This window comes from Schistocerca cancellata, chromosome 11 (assembly GCF_023864275.1).
Source record: "Schistocerca cancellata isolate TAMUIC-IGC-003103 chromosome 11, iqSchCanc2.1, whole genome shotgun sequence".
Taxonomy (NCBI): Eukaryota; Metazoa; Arthropoda; class Insecta; order Orthoptera; family Acrididae; genus Schistocerca; species Schistocerca cancellata.
Window position 1 is genome coordinate 74,900,229 of NC_064636.1, and position 20,520 is coordinate 74,920,748.

Below are 20,520 nucleotides of genomic sequence, written 5' to 3' on the forward strand. Positions count from 1 at the left end.
ATGAGGTTAATAGTTTTCCATATTAGTGCTATACATTCTCGCAAATAGTAGAGACAAACTCAAAATGCCTGTAATAGGCTACTTCTTATTAGCCCCAATATCAAAGGAACATAGTCTTAATGACAAAAACTGTAAAACTGTGTGGTAAGTCACCACATTTATCTCAGCAAACAGAAGTACATTGTTTTCTATAAAAATGTAATTACTTCTTCTACTTCGTAAAAACACTGCATCAAATGGAGTAAAACAATTTTCCATGTGATAGGACTATCAAGACATGTCTTACTGCATTTTACAAAAACAAAAAATAAATGCTAGGTTCAAAAATAAATATACATAAATCAGAAAAATTACTATATAGTAAGGTTGGAGCAAGGGCGATAAATAATCAAATTTGAACTAACAGACCCTACACTTCGGTCAGATTTTAAGAAATTGACTTGATGTGAAGAGTAATTCAAATGTCATGAAGGGGGGGGGGGGGGTGTCCTTTGAACAATGGAATGTGTGTAGACACATCCATACACACTTCCACAATTCCTGTTCCCACACTGGGCGCACAACCTCAGTAACTGATACTATAGATTGCCAGCTTATGTAAGTGGGATAAATACCGTAACATTGCTACTGGAGTAGTAGGCATGGAAGTACTAAAAAATTCAATACATATGTATTTGCAGTGTACATGTGAATGTGGTTTAATTTATTTAATTTAACTGATATTGGCTCTGAGGTGTGTACACATCACCCGTCGCTCTCAGTTTTTCCATCAATGCAGAAGATGAATATTTTATCTGGGATTTTTTGACATAAAACTAACAACTACACTGTTCATTTACTGCTAGGTGATAAAATGAAGCAGATGTAATCTCCAAAAGATGTCAACATAGTCCTTCAGAATGGAGTTGTAGCTCCAAAACATACTCGACTGAAGTAAGAGACTGAAGGCAGCGTATTAACAAAACTATTCCTAATCAAAACCTTTATCTTGGCAGGAGCTTTCATTGTTTAGAAGGCACTGTACAGAAGTGTATCTCTACGAAGTTAAACCAGATGTTATATGTCACACTTCTACTGTTGAGCACTAGATAGTAACGCTCTGACTGGCTACAAACTTGTAAATATCTATAAGACAACCCTACACCAGGAGTGGACAAACAGCAGCCTATGGGCCACACAACGCTCTCTGAGGGTTTTTGTGTGGTTCGCCAAGCCACTGAGAGAAATTTGCTTCGAACAGAGACTTACTTCCTGTTTGTGATCAGAGGATTTCCACAAAAATGACGACATCAGTACGAGTGTGCAGTTTAGAGACTACCTGTGCAAACCAATTTAACACTCGGCACGCTGGCTGGTGGAAGCAATCGTAAAGGCATTTATCTTTACTCGGAAAACAGAAATTGCCTGAAGCAGTTTCTGCTAAATTCATTGATCATCTGTAGAGTTTGGGCAACAATGTCACAAGATATCAGAATTTTAAGAAAATTCAGTCTAAATTCAATTTGCTCTCTTATTTCATCACAATACATAAACCGAATAAAATTTTATTTATATTTACTGATTTTTATGGCACAACTTATACATTTTCTGAAATGCAAAGTTAACTACTACGCGCGCGCACGCACGCACGCACGCACGCACGCACACGCGCACACACACACACACACACACACACACACACACACACACACACACACACACACACACAACCCCCCCCCCCCCTTCCCCCACAAAACAATTGCTCACTCCTACCCTATTCAAATGCACTCCCAATCAGGACTAAACCATTATCAAAATAGCGTCTTATCAAAATCTCATTGTGAATCTGAAATGAGTAGTGAGTAAGGTCCCATTTCAGTATTGTCAATGTGTGTGAGTTGTCTCACATATACACACTGCTCCTGATACTGCACAGCCATCAAATTTCCCTCAGTATTGACGACATACACTGACATTTGTCCACGATACCAGCTCATAATACATAACTGGCAAACCTGTGCGACTGCACACCTAAGATTCACATTGGCCCCTGGCCGCCTCAACACTCTTCTACTATGATCGTCGGGCACAGAAATTGTTGGTAATGAGAAACCAAAACCATCAATCCAGATTCAATTACATGTTTTCCTTTGCCCACCTCCTTCATGCACGGCAGTGTGCTTTGTACCACTGTTCTTAATGGACACCTAGAAACCAAACTGATGCAATGACAGTTGTATTCTCACCGATTTGGCACAGTCCTCCAACTCAGCTCCTAAGGCTGCCGTCACAGTGGCACTGACACTGGGGGATTCAACCGATGACCTACATCGGCCGAGGACTGCCAATCTTCAAACTGGTACACCGGTATGTGTGCAGTCTCATTGCAATAAATCTCAATACCCAAATGTACAGACTCCAGACAATGGCCGACGGTATTCAAATCAGTTTGTTTTCTTTGGTCAAATCAGGCAACATTCCTACACGCGATAACATGGACTGTGAGAAATATTAAAGTTCAGTGCAAAAAAGGAGTTTGTGGCACCCTGAAGATGAGAAATATTGTAACAAGGATAGGTCTCTGAACCTATGGACTGAAATCACTACTTCATTGGAAACCGTAAGTTTCAAACAACTTAAAAATTTAATAACAATTAACTGAACATTACCCTGTACTACCTACACACGTTCTGAGGTTGTCTCCACCCATTTCAGCCTATACTTTGTGCACCATTTACTTGGCAGAACAGACAAAAACTGTGTCGAGATATTTTAGGCCTAGTTAACATCCTCCAAAATTAGGTGTTCAACTGAGAAAAGTGACATATATCAATTCAGATGCTTAACGTTACTGTGGTGGATTGTTTCTGGAGAGTGGTAGGTGCATAACTTATTACTGCTTATTAGCGGTTCCATGTCAGTAAGGTGGTGATGACATACGACGTGGTTTGTGTAAAATTTATGTTTGTCATTCAACAATAAGTTTAATTGCAGTCATTGAAGGCTAATTGAGGTATGCCTGTTTTGCAAATTTATTTGAAGTTGTGCAGAGTGTTTATAATCTTGCCTTTCAACGTAACCGCAAATCATTTTGGGTATGTAACAGAATTTTCGATTCATCTCAGATATTTGTAAAACTTGGCTGGTTAGTCCAACAACAAGAGAATGAGTGTCCAGTAATCACTGTGTTTGTTTTTGAGACAGATATAGCTTATCTTTATGCATTTGGTGTCATTTTAACAGCAAAGGCCGCACCTCAGTCATGGCATCCTTCCTGCCAAAAATTGGCAAAGGAGTTGGGATAAAGCATCACCTAGCTGCCAGCTGGTGTCTTCAGGCTACTTCTGACGACGGCATTTGGTGACCACTGTCGGTCCCACTGCAATTGCAGCCTAAAAGGCAGTACACAGTGCTGTTGCATTCCCCTCAGGGTTTGAATAAAAGCCATAATTTGCAGGTGGAAGTCATCACTGTGGTGTTGAGTGAAGACCTTCTGTGTTTCGCATTTCACGGTATCAGTTGAATGATGTTGCTAATATGTGAATCTATTCGCTGAGCAGCTTCTTTGTTGACGATCCTCCTTACCATGGAGTGACAATGTGCACAGAGTCTTAAGCTTAAAATAACTTTCCCATTCTTGTCAACATTCTGTACAGTGTTCACAAGCTGTAGGCTCCCATTTACCATTTATGATTGGCGACAAGAGCACACACTACTGAGATGCATTAAGAATGCGCGTTTGCTCATGTCCATTACACAAGAGGCTGTATGCAATGATTACCTTTGATAAAAAGCATACTGAGAAGGATATTTCGATCAAGAAAAGCAAAATCCACAACTCGTGAGAGTGGTGCAAAATGTGTCACATGAAGTTTAATTGGATTTTATTGGGCTGTTAAGGAAAGATGTATGTTGTGATAAGGGGTCTATATAAAGTCTTTGTGATGGTACAGAATGTACCTCTTCAACATATTATAGTCTGCATTAGGTTCAAAGTGTTTATCAAATATGCATGTCACGTGAATTATGCATTTTGTTATTTTCCAGATATGTACCTACCCAATGCAAGGAATACTATTTTCTATGGCGTTATAATAATTCTCGTAAACGTATAAGTTTAAATTTCAGTACTAACAAAACATTCGCAGAGCTCTCTACATTAGGTCATCTCTTCTCTGCTACCAAAATCCACTTGAAACAGCTTACTGAAGTCAATCTTTATTTTTCTCTGCAATTTTTTACCTTGGACACTTCCCTCTATTAACAAATTGACTGTTCCTTGATGTCACAGCAAGTGGCCTGTTATTCCATTAATTTCTTTTCTCCCTAATACGTCTCACTACCTCATTAGTTATTTGATCTATCCATCTTATCTTCAGCAGCACTACATTTCAAAAGTTTCTGTTCTCTTTTTGTATGGACTGTTTATCATCCTTACTTCACTTCCACACAAGGCTACACTCTACACAAATAGCTTCAGAAATGGCATCCTAACATCATCAATTTTATGAAACAAATCTCTTCTACTGCAAGCTCTTTGTTTTCAGTTTTTCCAGAGCTATGAGCACTAGAGATGGGTTTCACAGTAGCAAAGATAAACAAAAGCTCATCACTCTTAAGGCTTGCGTTTTAGAGCTCATGTTTAGTAGACTTCTTCGGTTTGAAGGAGTGTTCCTCTCATACCCCTGAATACTGACCACCCCCCCCCCCCCCACACACACCCAGCGTACTTGATATTAACATCTTTATTTAACAGAAGAAATTTTCTTGTTACTGCCAATTGGCACATGTTCTTTTTGTTTTTGTTTTCATTGTTGGGCTACCCCATTACCAAAACTAAATAAACCCCTAGTTTTAGCATTTCCTAATCTATTATACTCAGCCTTTACTCTTAATTCAAGTACAGTCCATTATCCTTTTTTTACTTTGGACATAATTTGGTTCTCTCGATGACACTATTCATTCTGTTCAATTGATCATCGAAGTCCTATGCCATTTATGACGGGTTAACAATATTGTCAGCAGACATTAAATGGCCTTTGACTTCTCGTATTTTATCACTGATAACCTCAAAAATCTAAAGAGGGCATTTCAGTCAACATTGCTAAAAACTTTTCTAAACCTATAAATGTACATCTTGTATTTCTACAATCTAGCCTGCAGGATAAGTACTGAAAGTATTGACTTCTGTGTTCCTACATTACTCCAGATTTGCTATATATGGTAATTATTACGGAAGGATACAGTAAAAGGACAAAACATAAGCAGGTAGAAGTGAAATAAATTTTGAAAAGGAAAGGCACACACAAAATGTCAATATGGAAGCTGCTTACAGTAGCTGACCAGATCTTAGAACTATCACTGGCGGAATGGAAGTGACTTCTAATGAGTAAAATCAGGCCACTGGGTGGGCCATCTTATACCTGCAATCGATAGGATAAGATATATTGGAAGTGTTTGTGGGATTCCTTTGGACATGGCAACATGTGCAGACACATCCATACACGTCCCACAATTGCTGTTCCCACATTGAACACACAACCTCAGTAATTAATACTACGGGCTGTTGGCGTAAGAAAGTGGGTTTATCTTGCAAACAAGGCTACTGAAGTGGCATAGAATTCAACTAATGAATGATTATCCCATCATACTTTTTACTGTAAGATTTCATATCCAGAGAATACAAAGTAACGAGGCAACAGAAGAAATAACCAACTAAACACTAAAAAATACACTGATTTTTCAGTCACAATGATTGGACGATACACTTTTCAGCATTTGTGGGCTATTTTATGTCTCAATTCACACCACATGGAAAGGCAGAAGCAAAAAATTTAAAACAATATTTTACTAAAATATTGTGCTGGTATTACTTTCAATCTTTTTTAAAGATAACTCTTACAATAGTATCTGGCACAATTAAATGTTACTCAAAGAAGTGCTCCTAATCTGTGAGCTGTTACAACTGAACCTGCAGCAACTTTTTGGCACTCAAAGCGGGTTACTGAATGGATCACTGATTGCTAGTATAGAAATATGAGATGCAAGGTACAAATGGCTATGGGATTCCTTTGGACACTGCAAAATGGACACACACATCCATCCACATATCCACAATTGCTGTTCCACATTCAGTGCACAACTTCAGTAAATCACACTAAAGGTTGCCACCTCAAGAAAGTTGGACAAATTTCGAAACAGTGGTACTAAAGTTGCGGGCAGACTTAAATCAATATACCATTTACATATTATATTTTTCAATACTTGGGCACTATTGCCGAATGTACATTACAACTCATAATAGAGGGAAATGTAGAAATAAAAAAAAAACTTTAAAAAAGCATTTGATTACCAATACTAAGCTTATGTGGTGCTTTTCATTCCTATCACTTTTGAGGATAACATTCTACGTAATCGTAGCTGAAACAAAAGACTATTAATGTTACTCAAAGAAGATATCCAGAGCTGTGAGAGTCATTACAGGTGAAACTGTAGCAACTTTCTGGTTGTCAAATAAGGTTACTGCATGAGCCATCTGATGCCAGTACACAGATATAACATGCAAGGCACAAACATATGCAGGACTCCTTTGGACATGCTAATATATGGAAAGTGACCCACAGACCTCCTTGCAAACGGTGTTCCCACACTCGGTATAAAACATCAGTAATTGATACAATGGGCTACCAGTTCATGTAAGATGGCTACACTTTTGAACAATGACCCTGGAATTGTGGACAAAGGAGTAAAATAGAATTAAACTAAGAGATTTTTTTTTTAATTAGTCCTTGATAATGCATATAATGAAGCAACAGCTACAGCTTATCACTAATCAATGCAATGGCTTCTCTGCAAATGAGACTCCCTCTCCTACATTTCAGTATATAAGAGCAATGTGTATGGCATTTCTAAAGAAGACTTCAATGCAGATACAAAGTCATCATTAATTAATTGCACTAAAAATACAAAAACTCAGACAGAAACAATCATTCAATCACAGCTGCGGCTTATGTTTTAGTTGCTTCGAAAGTTTGACATAAAATGATAACGATTTCTTTTTAATCAAACTTAGTTACTGTGGGTCCAGTAAACGCTAGCAGAGAGATAGATGACAAGAATGTCTGTGGGATTCCTTTGGACATGGCAATGTGTGCAGACACATCCATACACATTCCCACAATTACTGTTCCCACTTTGAGGCACAACCTAAGTAACTGATACTACAGGCCGAATCATATGAAAGTGGGATACATGCACAATGTCTACGCTAAAAATTACAGACAAGGAGAAATGACAGAAATTAACAGATGTGTTTTCACATGACTTTACAGACGCAGGATAAAACAGTTAGCCACATGAACATCACCATACAATGTTGTACAAATCATACAACTTTTTGAGTAATCACAATAAAAGACAGAGATAAGTTACTGATATCACAGTTAAGACATAAAACACACAATTCTGTATTAATTATGTTCACCTTTGGCTTAATGCTCTGCCAACATGTGTCAGTTGCAACAGTCAGTTGCAGACAACACTACAGGTCGGTGTTTAATAACAGATTCATTTTCACTGTGTGCATTGTTTATCTGTGCGGCGAGTTAACTGACTTAATGGATAGTGTTTCAATGTAATTAGACCGGAAATATCCAGCTGTTGCTGCCACAGCCATAATGTGTGCAATGACTGATGTGAATTTACTGCCAAGCATTGTGTTATTTTGACTGAGGTGAAATCATTTGCTGGTCTTTACTCTGTGTAATCAAAGCTTTACAATTAGGAAGGCCAATTACAGATATTCACTCACTGTTTCATCATCCGACATCTGCACCAGAGCAAGAGGTGGCTGAGCGCGCTCCACAAAGAGCACGGCAAGGGCAGCTGGCGATGGAGGTGGGGGCGGAAGGCCCGGGTCGAACAGGGCCAACATCTCCTCGCGGCCGTACCGGTGCCGAGCGAGGGTAAGCGCAGGCCGCGGCACCGTCGGCCCCGCCCCCACCCCCGCAGTCGTCGTCGAGGGCCCGTGCCCGCCCCCACCCCCACTGCTGCCCTCGCTGGAAGGCGGCGTGCAGGCATTGCTCGCAGCAGCTGACGCAGCCAGTGACTGGTTCAGCGTGCGTAGCCTGCAAAATATGATTGGACACAAGTTAAAAATTGTACCCCTTCCTCAACAACTTTTCTTTACTCTCACATCTGATGGTATTGAAAGGAATGTAGCACACTATGGTCATACACATTAAAAAGCAGACACAAATGAATAAAAAGTACACTTCGTAAATTCAGTGACATAAAATGAAATGGAGGGATGATATTAGTGAAGAATTAATGATATGGAATGCAAGTGAAAATTGCTCATAAATGCTGAACCTCCATCGTACTGAATGTCGTGACAAACGAAAATTTGTGCCAAACTTGGACTCGATCCCACATTTCCCACTTATCGCAAACAGCCACCTAAAATGTCAGGGCATCTGATGCAATTGAAAGGCTCATTGTCACTGATGTTACCAGACCCTTCATAGATACCTCTTGTGGAAAGGTAAGGCACAAACTTCCACTGACTCTGATCCCACAGCATCGATTTTCTATTCCACCAGTAATTCCTGTCATCAAGTAACATCTGCACCATGCGGATAGTGAGGCACTGAGAAGAATCCCTCAATGTATACAAACTTTAACTAAATATTCAATAAAGGCAGCTGTAAAAATTACTTCTGCACAACAACGTTACCACTATCATTTATACATTAGCTCACAACAGAGTCACTCAAATCGAAGTCTCCAATAACTTTAAATTATTTATTTACTTTTCTCAGTTTCTTTGACAACATGTGAGTCAAAACTACTCAATCATCCAACAAGTCACTATATAATTGACAGACTCGCTATTAAATTAAGAAACAACAGACTTGTGATTTAGGACAATTTCCCCATATAACCCATTTGCATAGCTGGATGCATTAAAGGGCTGCTTTCAATACACACAGGGAGGCGAGCTAGCCCCAGAGTTAATCTGCCTCACACATTAACAATGAGGGCTGGTGAGCCGGCTAGCCTTTCTGTGGCTTTTAGGTGGATTCCCACATCCAACTAGGTAAATACTGGGCTGGTACCCAGTTTCCAACTCAGTTACACTTTCTACAAACACTTCAAGAATATTACCACACTTTAACATGAGATAGAGACAGATTGGGTAAAACGATGCCTTACCGGAGGGGGAGGGGAGGGAGAGTTGTGCCATAATGGAGGGATCCAGTCACCTAATATCACTACTGTTACCAAAACTGGTAACAACCACCCCTGCCCCACAACAAATGGGAAAAGGCTACAGGAAAATAGGAAGTGTAATTTCTCATTTCAGAGGATCTTTGTTATCTCTCTAACCAACAAAGTTCGCAAAATCTGTTCAGCCCGAGTCAACCTGGCTGCATGTTTCACAAAAAGCAAATGAAAGCCACGTCGGAAGGATTTCTCTGCGTACACCACATCTGACATTCCCATTGTAACTGTTACCACAGTGAGCTCTTAAGCAAAGCAAATGACACAAAAGGTTGTCAGCTTATTTTAGTGAAATCAGAGTAACAATACAGGGTAACAACACAAAAAGCATTTCTGTATAAAATTCAACCACTTTTCTCGAAAGTAGTAATCTTATAAAGTCAAATTACTATCGTCAAAAGTAGAAATTTCTTACAGCAAATTAGTACAAACACGGAGAACGTAAAAAGAAACTGTAACTCAAATTAAAAAATGGTTTCAAAGCACAGATACAAATTATTTAGATATTTGAGATACTAAAATGTAGACCATAAGTGTATCTATCACTCAAAATCATAATATTACCAGAAAGTATACTAGACTTTTTTTAACATGCTAAACATTGAGCAGCTACCAAAAAATCTTAATGGTTTAGAACAGACCTCTGATCAACATGAATGTGTGCTACCACCAGTGCTCTTCAATCTGCTCATGGACATCGTAAGTAACATTCGCCCAAGGCCAACAAAAGATTATATGAAATTCGTACCACATGCAGATGTGGTGATATGGGAAGACAATGTGCAGGAATTGGGAAACAAATAAATACCTGGCAGACAGGATCTGACAAAGCAGGCATGAAAATAAGCCTAATAGAGTTGAGTAATGAAAATTAACAAGGCAAATGAGGAATGTAAGTTGTAACGGAAATTTATTAAAGAAGTTTTCAAAAATCTCCAGAAAAAGAATCAAGGAAGATATTTAAATTTTATTATTGTGTATCTCACAATATTAAGAATTTATTATGTATCAGACACCTAAGAATAGGCTTATACTTGCGCAAGCAAAGACTATGATACACAAATCGTTCTCTACCAAATTTTGATCTATGAATCAGAATGCTGCAGCTGAGCAAAAATATCTGAGTAGAATAAAAAGGCAGAGAAAATAAATGAAAAATTCTTCAAATCAATCCAGCAAAAGAAATTGTGGAACTAAATTGACTGGAAAGATTTGGCCATGCTAAAAGAATGGGAAGAAAACTACCACAAAGGGATCTGGAATGTGCAGAATCTGAAAGAAGACTGATTGGAAGATCATGAAAATGATGGAGACCTGCAGAATGTCGCAAATCAAAGAGGACAGAACAAAATGTTGAAGGATAGACTGTGTGAGAAAAGAAAAGATTGGACAAACTCTGAACAACCTGCACGAGTAGAACTACTTCAGAAAGAAAAATAAGAAAAAGAGGGAGAAGTTGGCAAGAGGATAAGCAGTCTTCATATAATAATGATATAATCAATGACAGAATTGCATTTCATACTTGTAGGCTAATTGTGGTTTGACCAGTATGATGATAATAGTAAAAACTCAGTTTTAGCTTAAGTGCTTCAAATTTGCGCCACAACAAGAAACTTAATCCTTGCCACAACATAGCATTTGTTGGCTTAAAAATTTTGTGTTTCACTTCTGTCTACTTAGAAAAAAACCAGCTCACAGAGAGAAAATTCCATGTAGGAAATAAGATTATTTGTGTATCTTTGTACACTTTCAAGAATATGTGGGCGGATCAGAAAAAATTACTGTAGCAAAGTAATTCATTCTTTTCTCACAGGATTAAGATCATAGTTGCTTTTGCATCTAATACTACACATTAGAGGTCCTCTTATCACCCTCTTCAGTCTGATAACGATCTCAAGAACCACAGCCCTTGAGATAATAAATATCAATCACTTTTACATGAATTGGTAAACAGACCTTAATCAAAAATGCAACAAGAGTGTAAATAGTAGGAGGAGGAAAGATAACTTACTTTATGGTTTGTGTTGAGCATTCAATGGGCCCATAAACAACACACAGAATATGTGATTCTTGAAGTTTTCTCAGAGAAATCGGCATCCTAAGAGGTTTCGGGCTTTCAGCTACATGACATCAACACCTTGATACAATATTTCAATATCATCCAGCTGCAAGCCCAAAACCTCATGGAATGATGAAAATGTTGCTAAGCTTTCAAATGATACCCTGCTTCAGACAAACTAGTACAGAAAATGGTAAAATTGTGCAAAGTAATGAGGAGTAGCAGAAATGAGAGTAGGATGTCAGAAGAATTCCTTTGGGCAAAACACATTGGACATTACATTCCCACCATTACTTTCCCACAGTGAGCTCAAAACCAAGGTAAGCGAGACTACAGGTTGTGGGCTTATTTAGTGGAGCCGCCGATAAATGTGGTAATGAGACTGAATAAATCACAGCATAAATAAAAAATTGATGAATGAAATGTTTTCCTCAAACCTACAATTTCCTACAGCTTCTTACTGCCCCCCCCCCCCATCTCTCTCTCTCTCTCTCTCTCTCTCTCTCTCTCTCTCTCTCACACACACACACACACACACACACTAAAAACACACACACTAAAAAGAAATAGCATCCATACAAAATAAGTTTTTGCGAATGTAACATGTTTACAGATATTAAAATATTTAAAAGATGAAAATAATGCATAAAGAACAATTTCTGTAATGAAAAATATTGCTAAATAATAAACCCGGGAAGCATTGTATTAGGTCACTTAGTATATGGCTGCTACTTTCAAATCTTGGGCATAAACATTTGCACAAAAAGGATGTATTCAAAGTAAACAAGAGGACGAATTTCACCTCGTGTTATCAAAACTGTTTTCATTATGGTTGTGTATTAATAAAGGAAAGAATGGGAGTGCAAAATTAACTTCTACTTATCAACAGATCCAGTCAAACTATTTGGTAAGTCTACATTCTGAAAATCACTGACGTACCAAGAGAGACTCTGCAGGAAAGCACATTGCCTTAATATTCTCATTCCACTGACGGACAAAATAACTATCACTCTACAGAAGCTTAAAAATAATTTTATATCAACAATACTTAATAGCATGTAGAAGGCCACGTGGTGTTATTCCATTGAATTCTGTTGGAACATCCTTGTGTTTCATAAACATTTTCCCCAACATAAAATATTTTGTATAACACTTTTTTAAAGTGAGAGCACTTTTTTTAGAAGTTTATCTTGCCATGAGAACCAATTTTCTCAATAACCTACTACTTCTAACATATTGCTGCAAGTAGCAAATGCACTTTGTCACTGCACCTATGGGCTAAAGATCAAAATTCTTTTACCTTTCAGTCGTCTTTAAGAAACAGACATCCGCAATTTTATGCTATGGAATATGTAGCTGTACCAAATGCGTCAATATCCAATACTTACTGGAAAATAAATGCTTTTTAAGGCCTCCAAAATAAATAATCCTGTCACTGCTGTTCATGGCAAAAACTGTCTCATGAAAATGAACAATATGATTGTGACAGCTTCCTGAGAATAAGGAATTGAACACAAAAACGTCTTGCCTACATGTTTTTAGAGCAACCTCTTCTCAACTGGAGGAAATATTATAAGTGGCTTAAGTGAAGACAACATTCAATGTTTACCTCAGTTGCAGGAGAAATATTTATTTCATACTTAAGACAATGAAATGATAGCCACAATAGGAATTTACCTGTGAAATGGATTTCAATACTAATAAAGTTTTGCATTATGTGTAGCACATAGGCAACAAACTATGGCTCACAACATTACATCACTTTAAACTCAACACCAGTGTATCATTCTCCAGGGATGTTTTGGAACTCATTTCATACAAGTTATTTTACCCAATATCGAATGTAACAAACTTTCAGTGGTACACACAAAAAACCTGGGATCAATAAATCTACTCTATCACTTCCCAACTGTTATAACATTTAATAGGTTCAGTAGTTGGATGTGAGCTGTGATATCAAACTTTCGTGTTTTTACTTGGTTGCAATCAGTACTAAACGTTAAGAGTTAACAATTCATTTGAGTGCTTGAATTATAAACGAAAACACTGGGTGTGCGACGTATCAAAACGCTAACATCTAAAACATTACAGTCTCGTAAAACACAATTTTCACTCACACACAAAACAAAAACATTACGCTTTCAGTTAAATAGTCATGTATTGCAAACTGTCTGCTCATGACAGTGGTAGTGTACAATCTAAAAAAAATTACAGTAACACAGAAAAGATAGCAATAATATTAAAATCAGACAATACTTACCATTCAGGTCCAAACTTCAGAGAATCAGCCATCGCAGAGGACTGCAACAGGAAAAGATATCTTCTTAAGGCTACTTGCAACTATATTTGAATTAACAAGTCTCCTGACGATCAACTGGAACTATTCACTTTCGGAGATATGTCACAAGGTCAAAACCCAAGTTCTCTTTAACTCAAAACAGCTGTATGCCCTTAATATAACAAAAATAACACACGCCTTAAAAGTATACGAACAGAAGGACGTCCAGGTTGCAAAGCACAAAAATTCAACTGGAAATTCGGGTTGCCTAACAGATAGTATCAAATGGATCCTAATGAAAGAAATACGCCGCTCACTTCAAAAAAATACTCCGTTGAACTACTGAAGAAAAATTACTGAGTGTCAGCACACAGCCACATAGACTTCTTCAATCTGGTTGTATTTATGTGTGTATTTCTTTATAAACAGTCCCGAATGAGCGCATGACAGTAACTCTAATAACACAAATTATCTTTTTCGACAAACGTCTTTCCGTATTAAGGCAACTGCTTCGATTCAGTATGTATAAAATTAAATACCTATGTATCTCGCCGTGACTATCTGTAGAAGCAGCACAGCAATATGGCCGACGCAGAAAATTCAGCGCATGAGCAACAAAAGGTCACGTGAACAACGGTCTGTTAAGTTCAGTAGAGAAATGGACAGTATTAAACAGATGAACACAACAGTATCTCGGTGCTATAATGATCCTATGTATGATACATATGTAACAAGCAGCTCACCTTATTAGCACCAAACTTGCTAATCTTCTAAATATAACAACAATCGACTTGTCATTTGAAACCAATGCAATTCTAAAGATTCTCAAAGATGTTTGGCGTGTGTATCCAAAGATGTTTTCGTGACCGTAGAAACATAAACTACGTGGGCTGAGGGGTATGAGAATTTAGAGAGAGGATTAGTTGTTCTGGCTTGCAGGCAGTGTGTTGCATGAGCAAAGCTACCAAAAAGATATTTCTTAACTTCGTTTTTGCCTCTAATAGATAAAGCGTAGCTTCCGATTAGAACGCAATAAATTTGAGGGAAATTAAATAATCTAATCCACGTATACAGAATATTTACCCTTATAGATACAATGTAAACTGGTGTTCAAGGCATGAGAAGTTACTGCCTCTGTTTCATTAAACCATATTTATAAATGGGAGTGAAATAATTAGTTGTGCAGTTTCAGCAGGGATCATTAATAGTTGTTTCTAATTTGCTTTATGTAATGACTGAAATGCTTTGGTAAAATTATTACAAAATGAGTCCTCGAGAGAACCTTTATTTATTTGTCTACAGATCAAGGTGGCACCGCAATTAGCGTGTATGCATTGAAGGGTAGATTTTTGAAATACATTATTGGCCATCTAGGTCTGGGAATGCCATAGTTGCCTTAATTCACTGTAGATTAATTTTTCTGGGATGAGCCTTGCAGTAGGCTGTGGCTGATGTTTTTTGCTGTTCTTGTCCAACAGAGGTGGAGCTCATGATTCAGATAGCAACAGAGTCGCACACTAAACTTCCAGTTTCCCCCAAGTGTGAGAATGCTGTGTGGTGGTTTTGGCCCTACATGAAACTGTGTTCTTAAGTCACTAATGTACATAAAGAGCGCTACATGCAAAGCGCTACAAATTTTTGTACTTTGTTTTGGAATGGATTATTTATTATTTATGCATTCAATTGGCTAACTTAATAACTACAGAGTTGAAGAAATCACCAACATCCTGTTTTCCTTAACAAAGGTTACATGAAACTTTTGTGCAGGGGTAAGACAAAGGAGAGAAGTTAAAATAGATGCGTTATGCTTTGTTATGTGATAAATCTTTTGCGTGAGGAAACGATTTTAATTATTTTAAGAGCAGTATGTCTTTTAAATTAGTTCAATTTTATTTGTGTTGGTATATTTTGAGAGCATCTGTTATTATTTAGTCTATACTAATGATACGTATTTGTTGCTACAGGGGATGAAGTTTTATATCTCTATTGTTTCCTTTACTAGCCATGGAATTACCTTGCCTCATAATATTTTCTCTGTTTGCAGTTAGTTTCTTCTTTCTTTGTTTGGGTCATCTAAGGACCACACACCAATTTCAATGCTGCTTTTTTTTGTTCTTTCTTTTTCTTGCAGTATTCTTTCATCTTTTCACTATGTATCCTTTTTTTCTTCTCCGACCATTTTGACCCTGTCTTATTCTCCCTCTTGCCTTGGAATCCTTCCATTTTTAACACTTTCCTCTTCAAAATCTCTCTTTCTGTTGCATCTTTTTCACTTACGTTGTTTCTTTCCAAATCTTTCCTAACTTGAATCCAGCCTATTGTTGACTTCTTGTCCCAAAGATATTTAAAAATGTGTTTGGTTAACCTGTTGTTGTTCATTCTGTATAAATGTCAAAAAAATAGCAGTCACCTCTTTCGTAGTGTTTCATGTATGTTTTCTATGTTGCGATTAACTTCTTCATTGCTTCTTAATTTCAATACCTCTGTATTTTTTGGTGGTCCAAGTGTTTTTTGAATGATTTTTCTTTCTAGGACTTCAAGTGTGTGTGATCTGTAGTACTTAACATTCACTTGCATAAAGACATTCTGGTTTTACTACTGTTTTGTAGTGCTGTATCTTCAAATTTTTAGACATACACCTTTTGTTGTAGACATTCCTAATTATTCCATAAGCTCTCTCCATTTTATGTACTATTTCTTCCATAGCAAATTTTTCTAAGCCATTTTCTTGGATAATTTCTCCCAGATATTTAAATTTGTTAACCATTTTTATCTGGCCAATATCTGTCACTAGGGATTTTGGAGCATTTTTCTATATTTGTCATAAATTTTGTTTTTTTTAATGCAGATATTCTGAAATCTGCATTGTTGGCTATTTCTTCTAAGAGACTGATTTGTATTCCAGCATTTCTTAGGTCTTCAGAAAGAATGGCAAAATAATCCGCAAATGTTAAACAGTGAATTTCAATACTTTTGTTTTTAGTTCCCAGTCTGATTGGTGATAGCTTCTCTTCTTTTAGTTTTTGTTTCAATTTTCTTACTATTTTCTCTAGTATGCAGTTAAAGACGAGTGGAGACAGGCCATCACCTTGCCTTACACCTGTTTTTATGTTGAATGCCTTCGATATTTCACCCTGAATCTTTACTTTTGATTTGGTGTCTGTGATCATTTCACGAATAAGGTTTGCTAATTTATCTAGTGTTTCCCTATCAACTGCGTCAAATGCCTTTTCAAAATCTGTTAATGTTACAACTATATCTTTGGAGTTTGTAAGTCTGTGACGAATTATGGATTTTAGGTTGAAAATCTGTTCTGAGCAAGATCTGCCCTTTCTAAATCTATTCTGATACTCTCCCAATTGGCTATCAAGTGTTGCTTCTACCTTGTTTAGTAGTGTTGTATTTTATAACCCACTGGCAACAAAGATATACATCTGTAGTTATTTATACTTTGCTTATCACCTTTCTTGTGTAAGGGATGGATGAGAGCCGCTTTCCAGTCTTCTGGTATCTATTCATTTTCGCATATTTCTTCAAACATGAGCTGAAGATTAGTTATAATTTTTGGTTGAGACCATTTAATAAGTTCAGCTGTAATTGAGTCTTCTCCACTGGCTTTGTTGTTTTTCATGGTAATTATTGCTTTTTTAATTTCTTCAGCTGTAGGTGGTGGATCTGCTTCTGTATTTTCATTGAGATCTGGAAATTCTAGCTTACAGTTTGGTTCTTCACAGTTCAATAATTTTTCAAAGTACTTTCTAAGTATTTCAATTCTGGCTGTTGCTTAGGCCTACTTTACCATTTTCATCTGTGTAGCAAATATTTTGAGCTTCGTAGCCCTTTAGATGACTTTTAAACATCTGATAGAAATTCTGGAGCTATTTTTTACAAAATAGTTTTGTATTCAAGAAGTTGTGATTTCTCAAAAGATCTTTTAGCACTCTTTATTGTTCTTGCTGTTTCTTTCTTTTGCATTCTAAATGCATCAAGGTATTCAGGCTTCCCAGAACATTTCCATTTCTTCCACTGTTTTGTTCTTTCTGTAACTGCTTCTTCACAGATTTCATTCCACCAGACTTTCTTCTTCATTTTTGATGTTCCAAATACATTTTTTGCTGCCCTGTTAATTTCTTTTGATATTTCTTCCAATTTCCCTGATTTTCTGCCTTGAATTTCTTCCTGAAAATTTTTTATTACCTCTTTGGTGACGTTGAGTGTGTCTGTCTATTATATTTAATTAATTTTTGCTGTCTCTTTTGGTTTTTATTAGGGAGAAGTTTCAGTTTAATTTTAGTTGGGTAATGATCAGAATCAAATTCCCTGTTTTTTGCTACTTTTACATTCATGATTTCTTTAAAATTGTGTTTAGAAATAACCTCGTGATCTAACTAGAACTCCTCTATCATTGGATTCAGAGAGATCCATGTTTTTTTCCTTTTTTGGTAATTTTTTGAAGAAGATAGACATTACCTTCAACTGAAATGTTCTACAAAAACTGATTAGTCTTGTGCCATTTCTGTTTGTTCTTTTATGAGCTGGATAATATCCTATTATTTTTCGGAACAATTTTTCCCTCCCAATTTGTGCATTAAAATCCCCCATTAGTGTAAAAACATTTGGTTTTGGAATTTTTGATATTTCTTCTTCTACAAATTCCCAGAATGCTTCTACTTTACTTGGATTTTTCTTATTGTCATCATTGAGTGGACCATGACAATTAACAAAGGTATACTGTTTATTTTTGCATTTAACGGTGAGAAGAGAGAGTCTTTCTGAACTGGATTTGAATTCTGTAATGTTATCTACTAAATTTTTGTGAACATAGAAAGCGGAACCAAGTATTGGCATGCCTTTCATGATTTATATTGCTGGTTTACCCTTAAAAATTCTATGGTTTTTGGTTTCTGTAACATTTTCATTCAAAAATCTTGTTTCTTGAACTGCTAAAATTTGTATTTCATGCTTATCTAAGAGAATTTCAAGTTCTTCTTGTTTACCAATTTTTAGTAATGAGTTTACGTTCAAGGTGCCTGCAAAGAATTTCCTTTTCAAATTGAGTCTGGAAGGACACCGAGGATGCTCTGACTCATCCTTAATGCAGATGTTGGGACTCTGCAGAACCCTAGGTCCCAATGCATTGCATAAAGCAATGGTGGCTTCCTTGTTCGAGTTACCACCTGGGGTAGTGCTTTCTTCTAGCAGATTTTCCGTTCTGCAATTGAAATTGTACATGGTAGGAAATGAATTCCAGGGTAACATCGAATTGTTAGTCCAAAATGATTATTTTTCATGGTTTTCTCCATTAGGTTCTTCTGCTCTCTCTGCCGTTGGGAGTTAGGATTTCTGTTCTGCCTTTGAGACCGTTGACTGGGCTTCACCTGTAACCCTAGGCAGGGGCCCTCACAGGGCGCTACCATCCAGAGCCAAATGGACCCAGGTTTTTTTTACGAGGTGTTACTCCTCACCCTCCTCCTTCCTCGTCGCTTGCCCTGGCTTGGGACTGGCAGTTTTTTTTTTTTTCATTCTTGAGTTTCACGACATAAATGAATCATGGGTAGTCTGGATCATATGTAATCATCTTCAGATCTGATTGGTTACCATTGGTGATCAGTCAAAATCTTTTGGTAAAAGTAATTTTCCTGAAGTTACACAATGAACTCAATGCTGATTGTGTTTATCAAAGGATATTGACTGCTTATCAGTGGTGAGCTCTCAGTCCTGAAGATGATCATTACATATGATTGAAACTAATCATTAGCCATTTATGTCGCACAGCTGAAACTGTAAAAATAAACACCTTTGAAATGTATACAGTTGTTAAATCTCTGATGGTGAAATGCCATCTAGTGTCATAAGTTATTACTCTTGTTGTGGTTTATAAAATTGTTTTCATTGGTTGCTTTGCTGTCATTGAATTTTACACCTGAGTAACACCTTTTCTTTGTGCCAGTTACCCTGTATTTTCATAGAGCATTGTGTGTTTACCTACAACTGTTTATTTCAAGAATAAAAACTTAAAGTTGTTTATCTGTTTTATAGTTGCACAGAACTCCTTTCAAGGGACACTTGTTCTGCAGTGCATTTAAGTTACCTCTGCCTCATCATAATGTTAAAGCTTGAAATGTGGATGAATTATTTACATAGAACACACACTGTAAACATGACTGACTGACTGAACGAACTACAAGGGGCCTTCTGAACACAAGTTGGTTTCAGAATTCAAATACACCAGATCATTCCCAATTCTTTTGGCTAAAAAACCCTATTTTCCAACATAATCTCCATTCAATGCAACAGCCATACACCATCTTATTGTGAGGGCCTGTATTCCCATGTGGTACTACTTTACTGATTGACATCAGAGCCAAAGTCTTGCTGCATCAATAACACCCACCCCCTCCCCCCTCATCCGTGTATTGCTTCCCACAGTAAGCACCCTTCATTGGGCCAAACAGAAGCATGTCGGAAGGTGTCACTCATGGTTTTGTTCACTGCCAGGTCTCCATAGACACTCTGCAAGTACCCATGAATATGTGCAATGTTCTGGTTTACCACCAAAAGAAACTCACTGACAGCTCTCTGCTTGAGGATGCACCTCCATTACAGATACCAATTTGAAGACTATGTATAGTCTGCCACGTATCAAAACTTCCTGAAACGATAGGGGCTGAAGCAGGTATATTCCACATCATCTCAAAACAAAATCTGCATTCCCCCCCCCCCCCTTCCGAAATTGGCCAAGAAGAAAAATATGTAGCATTACTTACTGAATGCCTCTCGTAAGTTGCAACCAGTAATCTACAACAAATGCCTTGTTTGTGATCTTGGAACAAGGCTAACACATATGAAACAAATTAATATCATATTACTGTATGGGGAGAAAAGGATAGTTACCTGAACAGCATGGTCATATTTTACAATC

The 20,520-nt window shown here is 37.2% G+C and overlaps 1 protein-coding gene across 7 annotated transcripts in view; it reads right to left on the bottom strand.

The window, feature by feature from the left end:
• Nucleotides 1–14,425, bottom strand: part of LOC126108973 (GRB10-interacting GYF protein 2) — a 187,277-nt gene extending 172,852 nt beyond the window's left edge. For 5 of the 7 annotated variants that reach the window (XM_049914373.1, XM_049914374.1, XM_049914375.1 and 2 more), the window contains exons 1-3: nt 14,138–14,236; nt 13,581–13,621; nt 7,790–8,105 (exon numbers count right to left, since the gene is read on the bottom strand). In XM_049914373.1, the coding sequence (XP_049770330.1) occupies nt 7,790–8,105; nt 13,581–13,612 (348 nt within the window). In that variant the 5' untranslated portion in view covers nt 13,613–13,621; nt 14,138–14,236. The other 2 variants (XM_049914372.1, XM_049914371.1) reach the window with 2 other exon arrangements.
• Between the last annotated feature and the right edge of the window lie 6,095 nt (nt 14,426–20,520).